This window comes from Grammomys surdaster, unplaced genomic scaffold (genome assembly GCF_004785775.1).
Source record: "Grammomys surdaster isolate TR1022 unplaced genomic scaffold, NIH_TR_1.0 125852, whole genome shotgun sequence".
NCBI classification, from domain to species: Eukaryota; Metazoa; Chordata; class Mammalia; order Rodentia; family Muridae; genus Grammomys; species Grammomys surdaster.
The window spans coordinates 974,935-989,854 of record NW_021620678.1 but is presented as its reverse complement, the minus strand read 5'-3'; the positions used below and the strand labels follow the sequence as shown (position 1 = coordinate 989,854).

The 14,920-nt window shown below is 47.7% G+C and overlaps 1 protein-coding gene and 1 long non-coding RNA gene across 2 annotated transcripts; one reads left to right on the top strand and one right to left on the bottom strand.

Moving 5' to 3' along the window:
• The first annotated feature begins 1,210 nt into the window (after positions 1-1,210).
• Josd1 (Josephin domain containing 1) lies at positions 1,211-14,064 on the top strand. The gene is made up of 4 exons (XM_028789949.1): positions 1,211-1,959; positions 10,552-10,680; positions 10,796-10,990; positions 12,096-14,064. The coding sequence occupies exons 1-4, from the start codon at positions 1,775-1,777 to the stop codon at positions 12,193-12,195; spliced, it is 609 nt and encodes a 202-aa protein (XP_028645782.1). The 5' UTR covers positions 1,211-1,774; the 3' UTR covers positions 12,196-14,064.
• On the bottom strand, positions 1,588-6,719 carry LOC114640873. The gene is made up of 3 exons (XR_003714215.1): positions 6,485-6,719; positions 5,073-5,243; positions 1,588-2,068 (listed from the first exon to the last, which is right to left on the bottom strand). It is a non-coding gene; the product is annotated as an uncharacterized LOC114640873 (long non-coding RNA).
• Positions 14,065-14,920: the final 856 nt, after the last annotated feature.

The window sequence follows — 14,920 nt, the reverse complement described above, 5'->3', positions numbered from 1 at the left end:
GTGGTCTTGAGGATTAAAGAAACCTTCACTTTGAAAGTGCAAATCTAGCCGGGCAGTGGTGGCACACACTTTTAATCCCAGCACTTGGGAGGCAGAGGCAGGCGGATTTCTGAGTTTGAGGCTAGCCTGGTCTACAGAGTGAGTTCTAGGACAGCCAGGGGCTACACAGAGAAATCCTATCTGGAAAAACCAAAGCGGGGTGGGGGGGAGAAGAAAGTGCACTTGGACTAGAGAACACACACACACACGTCTAAAAAGAAGGATCGGAAGGGAAAAGAAAACACAAAAAGGAAGGCTTGTGACAGCCATCAGGAGAAGGTTGCTGAGCAAAAGGGCAGTGGCTTGTGTGCAGTGAAGGGGAATATGACACCAAGGATCTGAAATAGAACTCTAGTTTCCATTTGAAATATGACTCCCGGCGAGACTCCTGCCCTCAACTCTCAAAGAAAACTGGAGGCGGTCGTGTTCACCAACCAAGATTATGCCCGACCGCTTCGGTAAGTGTTTGGAAATCCGGTGAACGTAAGTGGGCCAGGACAGCCGCTGCCCTGGCTCAAGAAAGCACACCGCCCGGAGCAGGGTCCTGCGGCGTCCAGGCGGGAGTGGGCGGCGGGGCGAAGCTGCGGTAAAGCGACAGTCCACCTTCCCCGCTATCGCGGAGCCCCACAGCCCTGCACAACGGCTCCGCGAACTACTAGCGCCAGGCGACCCTCCACCCCCACCAACAGTCCGCGCCGGTTACGTCACATAACGTCAGGGGTGACGCGAGGTTGGCAGGCGGGGTCAGCGCGGGGGCGTGTCTGGGGCGCGCGCCGAGTGAACGCCGCTGACGTCGGGCTCAGGTGCGCGTGCCCGCCCGCTCTGCCTCGGGCTCGTCCGCGCGCGGCCCAGGTGACGGCCCGCAGGCTCCAGGTGGCGGCGTAGGGCCGACGAGCGGTCCCCGCCGGGCAGGCCTCGGGAGGGAGCCCGAGCTTGCCTCACGCGACAGCAGGAGGTCGCGGCGGGGACGGCCAGCCCGGTGAGCCAGGGCTGCACCGGGCGAGGCAAGGCGTCCGGCCGCACCCTCGCGGGCCAAGGCGGGACCTCCCCGCGGCGGCGCCCGGGCCGCCGTTCCCCTTCCGCGGCTCCGCCCGCTCCGAGGCGAAGCGGCTCCTCCGCTGGGCCGAGTCCGCCAGCGCGCCGGCGAGCATGGAGCGCTACCCCCAGAGCCCCCGCGCGGCCCGTGACCGCACGCCCTCCGGTCCTCGCTAGCTCTCGGCATTGAGCCCTTTCTCCACCACTCAGCCGGGTCTTCGGAGCCTGTGGCGTTGTGATTCGGACGAAATGGAAGAAAAGGAGCGATGTGACCCATTCGGCTCTGCCCTCCTGCATTGAGGCCTAGTTGGCATCTGCAGAGAGGAAAACACAGCCAGGAAAGCGTGGTGTTTCCTTTTTTTCCAAAGGAGGTGGGAGGGGAAGGTAGCGAAAGGGAGGAATCCTGCGTTTTATATGTTTCCTTTTTTCTTTGTTAATTCTGCACTTTGAAAGTGTTGGCTAAATAAACTAATCCAAAAGTTATTTTTTTTTCTATCGAGAAGACAGAAAAGGTAGTTTTTTTTTTGTTTTTTTTGTTTTTTGGTCCCTTTTGATTTCAACCTTCAGTGACAAAGCATAAATCATGGACACCAGAGAATAGGTGAACCTCAGGAATCTGAAGACAGAGAAACCTAGACTTTCCTCAGGAGGAAAGGAGCGGGGCGTTTATCGGCTCTGCCTGGAACCTGAATCGAAAAACATGAGTTGCGTGCCATGGAAAGGAGACAAGGCCAAATCGGAATCCTTGGAGCTCCCCCAGGCAGCACCCCCACAAATCTACCATGAGAAGCAGCGCAGGGAGCTCTGTGCTCTTCACGCCCTCAACAACGTCTTCCAGGACAGCAACGCCTTCACGCGGGAAACGCTGCAGGAGATTTTCCAGAGGTAGGGCTTGGCATCTTGATCTCCATTTCTTGGTATTTCTGAATTTGTGTGGGTGGTTCGATGTCTCAGGGACAGAAACCTTCAAACCTCCAGGTTTGGAATTAAGGTGCTGTCGGCAGGAATAAGGAACACAGGAATAGGAGATAATCAGTCTACGGTCCATCTGTTGTGACTAACCGCAGTTGTGCTGTCTCCACGGATGTGGTCAGACAGGGGACTCCGTGTCGCATGTGTTATTCCCATTGTGTTATGAAGACAGGGCTCTGTGTTAGTTTCCTACAAATAACCCAACAAGCTTTGGACTCAGGATTGAGTTCAGGGTCGTATCTCCACTGGTGGTCACTGCTATAATGCCTCCCTTCCAAACCCTGCCACCAAGGAGTTTACAGTCTAGGAGGGACACAAAATACATCGACATTCAGCCGTCTGTTACCAAAGGTGGGCCATGATGGGCATCACAAGAAAAGTGTACCCACAATGCTTAGCTGTTCTGGGGCCATATGCTGCCCATGGTGTCCTTCATACATTGTTCTGTATGACTTTCCTCACGGTCATTTTACTGATAGAGAAATGAACAGAAAGGTCAAGTAATTTGTTCAGAGCAGCTTCTGAACAGCCACAGTGTGATTAGAGCAGACTCCAGATCTCTCCTCCTGCTGTGTGATGACTTGTGGGGCTGCTGTGACGTTCAGTGATGGAGTGCTTGCACATTACGTAGGGGGTCCTATGTGCAGTCCCTAGCACAGCCTCCCCAAAAGAAAAATGATGGACTCCATAGAACAAATATGCCACTCCACAAGTGGTCAGGGTGCAGTTTTATGCCCATTGCCTAGGTTTTTGAAGTCTTTTACCAAGGGCCTTGAGAATTAGTTCTGTAGTGTCTGACTCTACCCAGCAACATGACTGAAATCCATGGCAGCTTTGACAGTGAGCCTGTCTTACATCTCCAACTGGAAAAGACCTCAGGACAGAGAAAGTGCAAGGATGCTTTACTGGGGTCCCAGAGGACCTCTTGATGGTCCTCATTTGGATATGAAATAGCTTTTGCACAGCAATGTCAGTTACAGCTAGAATGTTTAGGGTGATTTGTAAGCATAAGTGTGGACCACTTATCTTGCAAGAACTGTAGGAGTCTGAGAAGGGCTGTATCCTGAGTGCTCTTACAGAACTACAATAAGAGCAATTACTTTTCAGTGCCAGTTAAAGATCAGAGGGTAGCAGGGAAGATGTGCCGTTTGCTTCATGTAAGTACAGTTCATTCCTCAGAAGATGAAGCTCTAGGAGATAAGAAAAGGTGTCTTTCCCCGGGTGGTGGCGGCACACGCCTTTGATGCTTTTAATCCCAGCACTTGGGAGGCAGAGGCAGGCGGATTTCTGAGTTCGAGAGTTTGAGGCTAGCCTGGTCTACAGAGTGAGTTCCAGGACAGCCAGGGCTACACAGAGAAACCTTGTCTCCAAAAACCAAAAAAAAAAAGGTGTCTTTCACCACCCAGTCATGTGACAGAAAGGAGGGCCCAGGCTTCTACTTCCCTTTGGACAACTGTTAATGTTTCTTCTGTGTAGCTTGAATTGTTTTCTCATCTATAACCAGGGAGAAGGGAATGCTTGACATGAACACTGAGTGTGCTTGGTACTTGGTAGTGTGTACTAACCATCTTAGAGCAACCTTAGCAGTGGCCTGGGGAACCAGGACTGCGTTGATGAGTTTACTTAGTTTTACCACCAGTAAATTAATGTCAGGTTGTATGTAGGTAGTCATACTCAGGTTGACAGATTCTGACCTCTGCGAGTTTGGTTCCTGGACTGACAAGGGAGTTAATGAGACAGTAACAAACCAACTCCTTGCACCATTCTGAGGACTCTTTGTGCAGCAGCTGAGCCCTCACACCCAGCTTAGGAGGTAGGCACTATTGTTTACTATTATTACAGATGAAGAAATTAGAATGTAGAATTTGTATGTGTTAGTGGCCAGATTCCTGCCAAGTTTTATAGCTCCAAGGCCCGCCTCCAAAGGGCTCCTCCTGGCTTCTTGCTGCAGACTGGAAAATTCAGAGAAGCAGGAACTTGAGTAGCTGCCTTTCTGACTCGTAAGTCAGCAAGATTGGGAGTCTGGGCTTTCAATGTTTGTGGAAAATTGGGCATCTCTCAGATATGTTTTTCCTGAATGGAAGATGCTAAATATCTTCCAATCACCATGTGGGACCTGGGCTCTGTTCCTCTTGAAGCTTTTGCAAAGTGTGGTATACTTCTGTGTTCCCGGTCAGCACAGTACAGGCTGACCAGTAAGAAAATTCCAGAAAAGGAGTTCTATTATAGAGCATTTTTACTTGTAAAGGTTCTGTATGGATAAGGAGGGACCCTTCTCCTAAACGTATGTAAAGAATCTGGAGAAAATGGAGGTAGAGGTGAGAGAGAGATGACTAGCCTTGCAGTGTGCCAGGTCCTAGGAGGCGTTGTAGAGAAGACAAGCTGAGCAGGACACCTCAGGGCTGTCCATGGACCTGAGGCGCAGAGAGAGTCACAGACAATGGAGCAGTTTAGAAATGAAAAGACGGTCTCCTTAGAAACTGGCATTCAGAGAGAAGAAAACTGACAGAGTGACCCATGCTGGTTTTAGACTGTGGCTCATGAGGGGCAGAGACGAGGACAGTGTGGATAAGAGCTGTTTGTTGAGAGGAAGTTCATCCTAGCAGTGGCGTTCTAGCCAGTTAAAGGAGGAGAAATCCAAAAGCAGGGTGGAGTCTGAAGAGAGTGTGGAGACAAGATGACTCATGCTCGGAATAGAAATGAGTTAAGAATTTAGAACCAAGCTAATGCTGATTAGCAACAAGCAGGCAGGGAGGGAAGGAATCAGATGTGACTGAGGCTTGATCCAGGAGAAACTGTCTCCAATGGTGGACACACGTCATCAGCGTGTATTTCACCTCGTACCCTGTACCATGTATCCATATAAATGTAGAAAATAAAGGGCTTTGAGGTGCACTCAGAGGATTGAACTCACGGCCTTACGCATGCTCATGAGTGTTCTGCCACTGTACCCCCTCAGCTTGCAGTGGCATTTGATTTTATGCGTCTAGGTGTTTTGCCGGTATGAATGTTTTTGGACTACATACATGTGTTGGATCCTCTGGAACTGGAGTTGCAGGTGGTGGTCAGCAGCCATGTGGGTTCTGGGAACCAACCCTGGGTCCTGGGATTGGAGTAGCTCATCCAACCCATGATGGGAATAGCTGATACTTACCTATTCCTATGAGCTGTGTTTCCTTTAGAAACATCAGGAAATTCTGATGAAAGAAAGAATGGAGAAAAAATTGATTCAGTCTCTTCCTTCATCCCTCCTTTTCCCTCTTCATTAAAGTCCCTGTCACCACAATAGCAGGCCCAGTAGTAACTTTGGAGTGGACTCAGGACATTAGTGGTGACCTAGGCTAGAGCCCACCTTAGAGACCCCCACCTCATGTTTGTAATGGCGAACAGAAGAGGCTTGCTGCAAGCTCCAGGATGTCTGTGGCAATTGGCAAGGCAGTCCTAAGCAGCAGCCACTGTACCCAAGAGGCTCTGCTGGACCAGCGTGGGGAAGTAGTCCTGAGCAAGCTATTCAGTATTGTCTACAGGCTGGATCCTCCCTGTGCCTCTGACTAGCTGTGCGTGACTGTGCAAGTCGCTGTAACCTTTGCACCTCAGCTTCCTTGTTTACAGTATCTAAAGATTGTGAAAGGATTAAATGATAACACCCATGAAGCAGCTAGCCTAGTTGGGCAGCCAGTTAGCCTTAAAGTAGAAGAAAGGACTTTTGTCGGACAGGGAGCAGATAATGGAGTAGACAACCCCTCATCTTCAAATGACCATGGGTGAATAAAAGTGGGTGCAAAATAGCTGTTTCATGGATAAAGAAAAAGTTTATTCCAAACCTCCTAGCTGTCTCTCAGAAAAGCAGAAATGACAGAGTTTGGGGGGGGGGGATTTCTAGGGCTTTAAGGAAAACAGGTACCTAGGAGGAAAGTAGTCTGTAAACTAGGGTGTAACAAGAACTTGTTGACTAGAGAGTGAAGGAGCCTAGAAGCTAGCATAGACCCTCATCTGCTAATAGACACCATGGGCATATATATTAGTGGGAGGCCCCTTTTGCCAGGATAAGGAGAATGCTTATTTTTAACAGGTAGAAGCTATTTTTCCAAGACCAGGGTTGGGGGTGGTGGGTTTGGGGTTTGCTGGCTTTGTCTAAATGCCAGACTTTGGGAAAAGAGATTTCTTGGGACCAGACAACTAGCTCTGTAGAATGGAATGGAAATTGTTGTTAGCAATCCCTACATTGATCGATTTGGGATTTCTTTGAAAGGAGATCTCGTAGTCCAGACTGGTTATGTATTAGAAGATGATCGTATGATCGTGAGTTTCTGATCATCGGGCCTCCACCTCCCAGGTTCTAGACAACAGCCCCGTGTCAACATCGACCATTCTGGGCATATTTATTAGATGTCAATGTCTGGCTGAGAGAGAGTACTAAAAAGGTTTCAGGACTTACTGTTTGCTTGCATGTACGCCAGATGAATTCTTCAGTAAATTAGTGTCGGTGATATTTGGATAAATTGGTATTATGTGTGGTCCTGAGTCTCCCTTTGTTTTCATAGAATCAGGAAGGATTCTGTGGAAGAGACCATGTGAGGTTGAGTCTGAAGAAGCTGTGGGATTCAGCTTGTAGTCAGAAGTAGGTTCAACTACTGAAGGCCACATAGTTTTAGTGCCTGAAGTGTACTTTGCCCTTTGGAGAGGACAGCAGCAGGTTGAGTAGGGTGGGACTTGGAGTTGGCTAACCTTTAGTGAATTTGTATGAACCCAGGTTTGAGCTTAGTTTTGTCAGCTGTTAGCGTTCATGGCCAAGTTGGTTCAAATCACCAAACGTGTATGTGGAGTGGCCCACACCTGGCACTTCCAGCACCTGGGAGTTGGAAACAGGAGGATCAGGAGTTTAAGTTATCTTCAGCTAAATAGTGACTTTGAATCTAGCTCAGGCTACATGAAACCTTTTATATATATATAAAAAAAATCACCACCTAACTTTAGAATTAAAATAAATATTTATTTTTATCTGAGTGTAGTAGTACACACTTTTAATCCCAGCACTAGGAAAGCAGAGGCAGGAAGATCTCTTTGTGTTCAAGGCCAGTTTGTTCTACAAAGTGAGTTCCAGAACAGCCAGATCTACACAGAGAAACCCTGTCTCAAAATAAGCAAACGGACAGACAGACAGACACATAAATGAATGGATGGATGGATCATCCACAATCATGGCCCAAGTAGGGCTGCTTTCTGCCATACTGGTACCCAGTTTCCAGATGCCTGCCAGAAGGTGCTTTTTTCTTTTCTGTTTTCTTTTTTGTTTTTTTGAGACAGGGTTTTTCTGTGTGGGTCTGGCTGTCCTGAAACTTGCTCTGTAGACCAGGGTGGCCTCAAACTCATAGAGATTTGCCTGCCTCTGCCTCCTAAGTGCTGAAATTAAAGTTATGCCCCACCACTGCCAAGCCAGGAAGGAGCTCTTTGACAAGGCCAACAAACACCCGTTTTATTTAGCCTGGTCTGTTAGGAGAGTATCCTATTGCAGAAAGCTCCTCTCGGCAGGTTACTACTTCCTTGTGTAACCTTATTCTATGCCAGGTTTTACTAACATATTCTGAGTAGAGACACTAGCATCCAGATTGTGGGTCCTCTTGGAGGGAACCTGTTAATCTTGGGCTGGCTTTTCTTTTTGAGATTTCTTGTTCAGGTGACCAATCCTGGGCTTTCTGGGTAATTGGGGGTATGGGACTTGAAGCAGAAAAGAAAAAGGCACATTAAAAAAAAAAAGTATGTGAGAGGTTGGGGTTTTAGCTCAGTGGTAGAGTGCTTGCCTAGCAAGCGCAAGGCCCTGGGTTCGGTCCTCAGCTCTGGAAAAAAAAAAAAAGGTATGTGTACAGGTGCCTGTAGAACCTAGAGGCATCAGATCTCTAGGAGCTACAGTTGGATGGTTGTGAGCTGCCTGAGGTAGATCTTGGGATCCACTCAGGTTTTCCAGGAGAGCAAGCAGTCCCGGCTCATGAGACATCTCTCCAGCCCCATGCCTCAGGCTTTTATATTTACATAGAATGAACTCATACCTCTTTCTGTGAGGCTTAACTCAAGACACTTACTAAGGCAGCCACCCTAGTGATGGATGTCAGAAGTCAGTGGTACTTGCTTCATGTGTGGGGAAATGGCACCTTTGCTCTGGAGATGAGCAGGTGAGCCCTTCTTCAATGTTACTATTATTTTTAAATGTGTAAAGTGGTGATATTAATTTTCTCCAGTGATTGTCACTAGGTATATCAGCCACACTCAGGGTAGGCCCCATGGTCAGGAGCAGTTGGCCACTATAAAACAGACTATTTGCATTTTTTTGTATAGTAGTTTTTTTTTTCAATCTTTCTTTCTGGTTTGATTTTCCTTTTGTTGCTGTTTTTTGAGAGAAAAACCATGAAGTTGAGTGATTAGGGAGGTGAGAAGGATCTGACAGGAGCTAGGGGAGAAGAGAATGTGATCAAAATATATTGTATGAAAATAATTAAAGACATCAGTCAGGGGAAATTTTAAAGTGAAGGGTATTTTACCTACATGTATGTTTGTGTACCATATATGTGCCTGGTGCCAGCAGAGGCCAGAAGGCATTGGATCTCTAGGAACTGGAATTACAGATTGTTATGAGCTATCACATGACTGCTTGGAATCAAACCTGGGTCTTCCTTAACCCGAGCCAACTCTTCAACCCTAAATCCCTGCAGTGCCCAGTATGCCAGTATGGTGGCCCACGCCTTTAATCCTAGCGCTGAGGAGTCGGAGGCAGGTGGGTTTCTGTGAGTTTGAGGCCAGCCTGGTCTACCTGGTCTATTTAGGGTATGGCTGTTTTGGCTGCATGTATGCTTTCGTCCTATTGTGTCCACTGCTCGTGGAGGCCAGGGAAGGGCTTCAGATGCCCTGAAACTGTAGTTACTGATGAGTTTGAGCCACTGTGTAAGTGCTGGGTCATCCTCCATCCTCTTTTTGGTTTTTGAGACTCGGTTTCACACTGTAGTCCAGGCTGGCCTGGAACTCTCAGCATTCTTGCCTCAGAGACTCCTGATTGTTGAGATCACAGGCATGCACCACTGTCCCTTGCAACTGGAGAGTTTTCAACTGTGTTAGGGCATGTTTTATTTTTGATGAATGGGGTATGTGATATGGGTCAGTTCGCATAGTGTTTGCTTGTTATGGGTGAGGCTGTAGTGTTGCTAACACCCACCCCAGATCAACATGGGTGCTAATGCTTGAAGAAGATTTTTATTTTATTTCAAGCAAGAGTTCTTTGAGTTCCCAGACAGCCAGGGCTATGTAGAGGGACCCTGTCTCAAAACCAAATGAACAAACGAATTAACAAAACCCACCACCAACAAATAGACACATTGACCCTCCTCCAGTCAAATGGCCTTTCTCATCTGCTGGCTTGTCAGGACTGTGGAAACAAAGTAATCAGCTTGGGAATGTTCTCAGCACAGGCCTTGCTGGAAAATGGAATTGCTAAAAGGAGCAATAAAAAGAAAGGGCTTGGCATAGTGGGGTGCTGTATACCCATAATCTTGGCACTCTGGAGATGAGGCAAGGGGATCTTGATTTCCAGGCCAGCCTGAGCTAGTGTGGGAACCTCAGTTGAAAGCTGTGTGTGTGTGTGTGGGTCCTAGAACTTGCTCTGTAGACCAGACTGGCCTCAAACTCAGACATTCACTTGTTTCTGCCTGTAAAGGTTTTTTTCCCCAATTGATCTTTTGTGCTTTTAATGTTACTTTTGTTCAGGGTACACACAGGCATACACACACATGCACACTGACTATAGGGTTCTACATTCCAGTGTAATACAGGCTTCATTACTCTTTATTGCCTTTCATTTGGCTCTAGTTCATGCAGTTATGTTGTCTGTCTCAGCCACTACACACCTCTGAATAGTTAATGATTATGAAAGTACAGACCTTACAGCATATAAATTGCAAACAGCAGGAATAACAGTTACTACCTGTGCCATTTAAAACAGCACATACCAATTACTAGTGCATTTTGCCTTTATAGTAAAGGTCTCACTCTGTAGTTCCCACTGGCTACAACTCACTAAGTAGATGAGGTTGGACTTGAACTCAAAGACCTGCCTTGCTTCTGCCTCCTGAGTGCTAGAATTATAGCTGTGTGCCTCCAGCACGCCCAGCTTTGCCAGTGATTTATTATAAGGTTTGTGTCCAAGCAGAACATCAGCAGTAGAGTGCTGCATCGACAGGAGGCCAGTGCCTCCGAGGATCGTGGTGACTCTCTTCACTGTAACACTCCTCAGAAGGCCAGATAGGTCTCTGCCTTCCTCAGTAGTTTTGCGTCAAGAGAGGTGATCTCTAGGCTACAGGAGCCAGGGATGCAATGCTTGGGTGGAAAGAAACCTGTGAGGCTGTTCTGCTGAGGGAATCAGTTTCCAGGGCAGTGCTGTCAAGTGCTTTTCTGGCGTATAAGCCTGGGAAGGCTGGGCAGATCAACAAGCCTAATAAATGTTTCCTTTTACATTTGTAGGCTGTCTCCGAACACTATGGTGACACCCCACAAGAAGAGCATGCTGGGAAATGGGAACTATGATGTGAATGTCATTATGGCAGCCCTTCAAACCAAAGGCTATGAAGCTGTTTGGTGGGACAAGCGCAGGTAGAAACCAAATTTGATTTGCCATCAAGAACAGGCTGTGGTTCCAAATCCAAGTGAATGGGGACAACCATGGAGTGTGGCTGCCCCAGAGCCTGACACCTTTTCTCTTCTGCAGGGACGTGGGTGTCATTGCCCTTACTAACGTCATGGGCTTCATCATGAACCTGCCCTCCAGCTTGTGCTGGGGTCCACTCAAGTTGCCTCTCAAAAGGCAGCACTGGATCTGTGTTCGTGAGGTGGGAGGAGCCTACTACAACCTTGACTCCAAACTCAAGATGCCAGAGTGGATTGGAGGAGAGAGTGAGCTCAGGTGACCCTACAAGGCTGGGCTGCTGGGCTTTTAGTCTGGCATGCTGGGGAAGTTGGGCTCCTCTGATTATTTGACAAAGGAAATGAAATTCCTGTGTCCCGGAATCCTCTCCCTGTTCCCTTGGAATCATAGGGTTTGGGGCTTAATTAGGACTCTATCCCTTTGATGAACAGGTTTCACATCCTGTGATTCTAGCTTTCTGGTTTGGTGGGACTGACACTGTCACCTCTCCACTTAGACAGCTGCCAGTTAAGAGGAAGGAAGATGACATTATTCCAGACAGGGTTGAGTTTCTATGTGACCTGTTTGTATTCCTGGCTATCCTAGAACTCCCTCTGTAGACTAGACTGTTCTCAAACTCAGAGATCCGTTTTCTGCCTGCTCTTACCTCTGGATTACCTCTGCTGGGATTAAAGGCACGAGTCACGTCTACACCCTGTGACTACAGCCCTGTGACTGAGGTTCTTCCTGTTATCTACTGTATGTGTGCAGGTGCCTGTGTGCTCCTAGGCATGTATGAGGTCAGAGGATAGTTTTCAGGAGTTGGTCCTCTCCTTCCATCCACCGTGGGTTCTAGGATCTCTGTCAGATTGAGGCTTGCTTGGCAAGTGCTTTACACTAGCTTTGATGCTGGTTTGATTGAAGCTTAGTAACCATTAGAATATGTGATGTTCTCGTCCTCATGCTGGCAGCCACTAATGACAGGAATATATGAGAATGTGCAGGAACTGAGACTGGAATTGTAGCAGGAGTGGAGGGGTGACCAAGGAGTCTCTTAAGAGCCAGTGACCCAGAGGCAGGCGGATTTCTGAGTTTAAAGCCAGCCTGGTCTACAGAGTGAGTTCCAGGACAGCCAGGGCTACACAGAGAAACCCTGTTTAAAAAAAAAAAAAACAAAAATCAAACAAACAAAAAAAGAGCCAGTGACTGTTAAGAGTTTTACATTGTCATGGTGGTGTTGGGAAACACCCTTAATCCCAGCACTTGGCAGGGCAGAGGCCGGTGGATCTCTGATGGGGAGGATTCTGGTAAATGAGTGGTCCTGGAACTGCAGTCTGCAACTCACTGGCATCTCATTTCTTCTTGCCTATTCTCTTTTCTATAGGAAATTTCTAAAATACCATTTGCGAGGTAAAAACTGTGAACTCCTACTGGTGGTACCGGAAGAAGTGGAAGCCCATCAGAGCTGGAGGGCTGACATGTGACAGTTCTGCCTGACCCTCTGCCTCAATCCTCCAGACCTCTTTGATGTGCTGTGGCCTCTGCAGTCCACTTCCCCAAACATCTCATTGGGTTTTCCCTTCAGATTTGCCAGTGCAATAGGACAGATGTGTGGATTGTCACAGAGCCACCCAGCAGTCTGTGCCTGGGGGAAGAAGGTAGGAGCTCTGAACACTTAGGGCAAGCCATTGAACACCCTTTGCTATTTCAGAGCGGGAGCTGAAAAGGGGGTCCTTTGAGGGGGCTGGATTATTTTCCCCTTTCTATGAGGTCTTGACACAGGTTCTGCTGTAGTGTCACTGATGGTTCAGGCTCACAGAGAGGCTGTCCCTTTTCTCTACTGTGGCACCATGGGGTCTGAGGACACAGTACATGCAGAGCCCAGTGACTGGCTCAAAGGACCCAGAGCTAGAAAACTGTCTCTCAGGAAACTGTCAAGATTCCAGCAGTGGCACCGCATGCCATCTGCAATCCATTATGCCACCTCTTAGCCCTTTTTAAATCCCAGCCAGCCTTGAAGTTTTATAATGAAAAGTTCTGCTATTCCAAAGTAGGTGAATTGCACAGTATTCTAGCAAGACAATGGTGAAAGGTATACCTACTACTCTGTGGGTAAAGCCACAGTAGGGCAGTCACTGGTGGCTTGTCACTCCAATTATGTCCCTACCATTTCACATTGACTGGGGAGGCTCCAGGGCAAAAGACAATGAACAGGGATAGTACTCACAGTTGGCCCATTTTAGAAAAATCAGCAACACATCTAGCACTGACATCAAATTCCACAGTTTGGGACAGAGTTGGGCGAGGAAACTGCCATGAAGGTAAGCTTCAGGGTTTGAGACCGGTAGGCACGTCCTGAGCTCCTGAGCTGTGGCAGCAATCTCAGGTTGGTTGTATGCATCAAGCTAGAGCCTCTGGGTTTGGTGTCTGTGTAATTTTTAACAAACAGGGTTGGCTTGCCCCACCTCAAGTAGTTCTAGACCATTTTCTTCTCCTGTAATTTTGGAAATTGAGGGGAAATAAGTAGCATACCCCCATACCAATGTGTCTGTGGTGGCCTTCAAGGCAGGTGACCTGGCCAGCCCTTACCGATCCATGGTCTCTGCAGGTCTGAGAGCTGCCCCACTGGCCTGCTTCTCCCTTGGCAGCAGAGCTACCTGGGGCTTGCATGTTAATCCTGAGCAAGCTTGCTGGGGTGAAGCGGGGGCTGTCTCCCCACTGTGACTGGAGTGCATGTTTACACCAGCACTTTTTCTGCACATGTATCTTCAATCCAACAAGGCCGTTTTTTATTCAAGTAGCAGAGGCCTCAAGTGGCTACTGCACTGCGCTCAGCCATGGTCATCTGCACCATTTTCTACACAGATCTGCTTGGCACCATGGGGAACTCTGCCCCTGCACAATGACATTCCAATCACTACCAGCCAGAAGTTACAGCCGACCTTGCTGATTGTCACAAGCAGGACCTTGGGTCCATTGGCACTGTCGGTGATAGTAAGCCATTTCTTGGGAAGAGGAGACTCCTCCCTACAGATCTGCTTGGGCCTGTGCAAATGGCACTGCAAATGAGTCCCACGCACGTGGAGTCCAGGAGCTAGTGGGATGTACAAAGACGCTTAAGCATTTCAGGGCTGGTTCTGTTCATATCCAATTCTGGTGCTTAGGAACAGGGACCCATGTTGATGCCCAAGGGCAAAAAGCCCCATTCCTATTAAGGAAGGGGCATCCTGACCCTGATGCCCTAGGCTTTGTTTTTCTTGCTTTATTCCCTTTTTCTGTTGGCCTTGTGCTGGGTTTGTTTACAAAGATGTATTTTGTTTAACCAAATATTAAAAATGAAAAGCTGAACACAAGTCTACTTGTTGTCTGATTATGTAAAAACCTTCAGTATGATTTTGCTATAAAAGGGATGCCACCACTCTGAGACACATTAATCAGATCTCCTACCTGAGAAACAAAGTACTCACTTTGTGAGATTAGTTTAGAGGTACCCCAACTGTTGTGTCTGCAGTGGGGAGGCTGAGGCAGGAGGATCAGTCTGGATTACAGCTGACTATACCTTGCCTCAGGAAACAAAATTGAGACTTCTTTTGGAGCTTGTGCCTTGCTGACTCTGAGTGTTTCCCTCACTATTATTGAAAGGCCAGGCAGACTAGAGCAGCTGGCTTGGAGAGCATACATCGGCAGGCTTTGTGCAGATTCCTTAACCCATTGGAATGACACAACCTCCGAAATCATATCGTACTGTTGAGAGATAATCACAGAAGGGCTTAGAAAACCTGCACGATGAACCAAAGCAAAACTAGATGTGATTCTACAGCACTGACCCAATTCTCAGGAAGTGGTGGTTCAGGTAGGAGATTTGACTGAAGTGTCTCAGAGGCAGGCAATTCTGAGATTCAAGCCAGTATGGTCAATATAGACCCCATTTCAAGAGAAAACAAAAGGCCAATATTGAATAGAAAAACTGCAGGGCTCAAAGATAGGGCTATAGTTGGATCTATTGTCAGAGAGTCTGATAGTTACTTAAAATATAAAATAGAATAAAATCAGTCTTACAGGTGTGCATGCCCATAATCCCTAAGCACTCAGGAGGAAGACTAAGTTGAAAGCTAGCCTGGGCTCTGGAGAGATTCCATCCCAATACAAACAAGAATTAGATAACAAGCTCCACTTGCAAACTTCCCTGTTCTCAAGACTAGAAGGCAA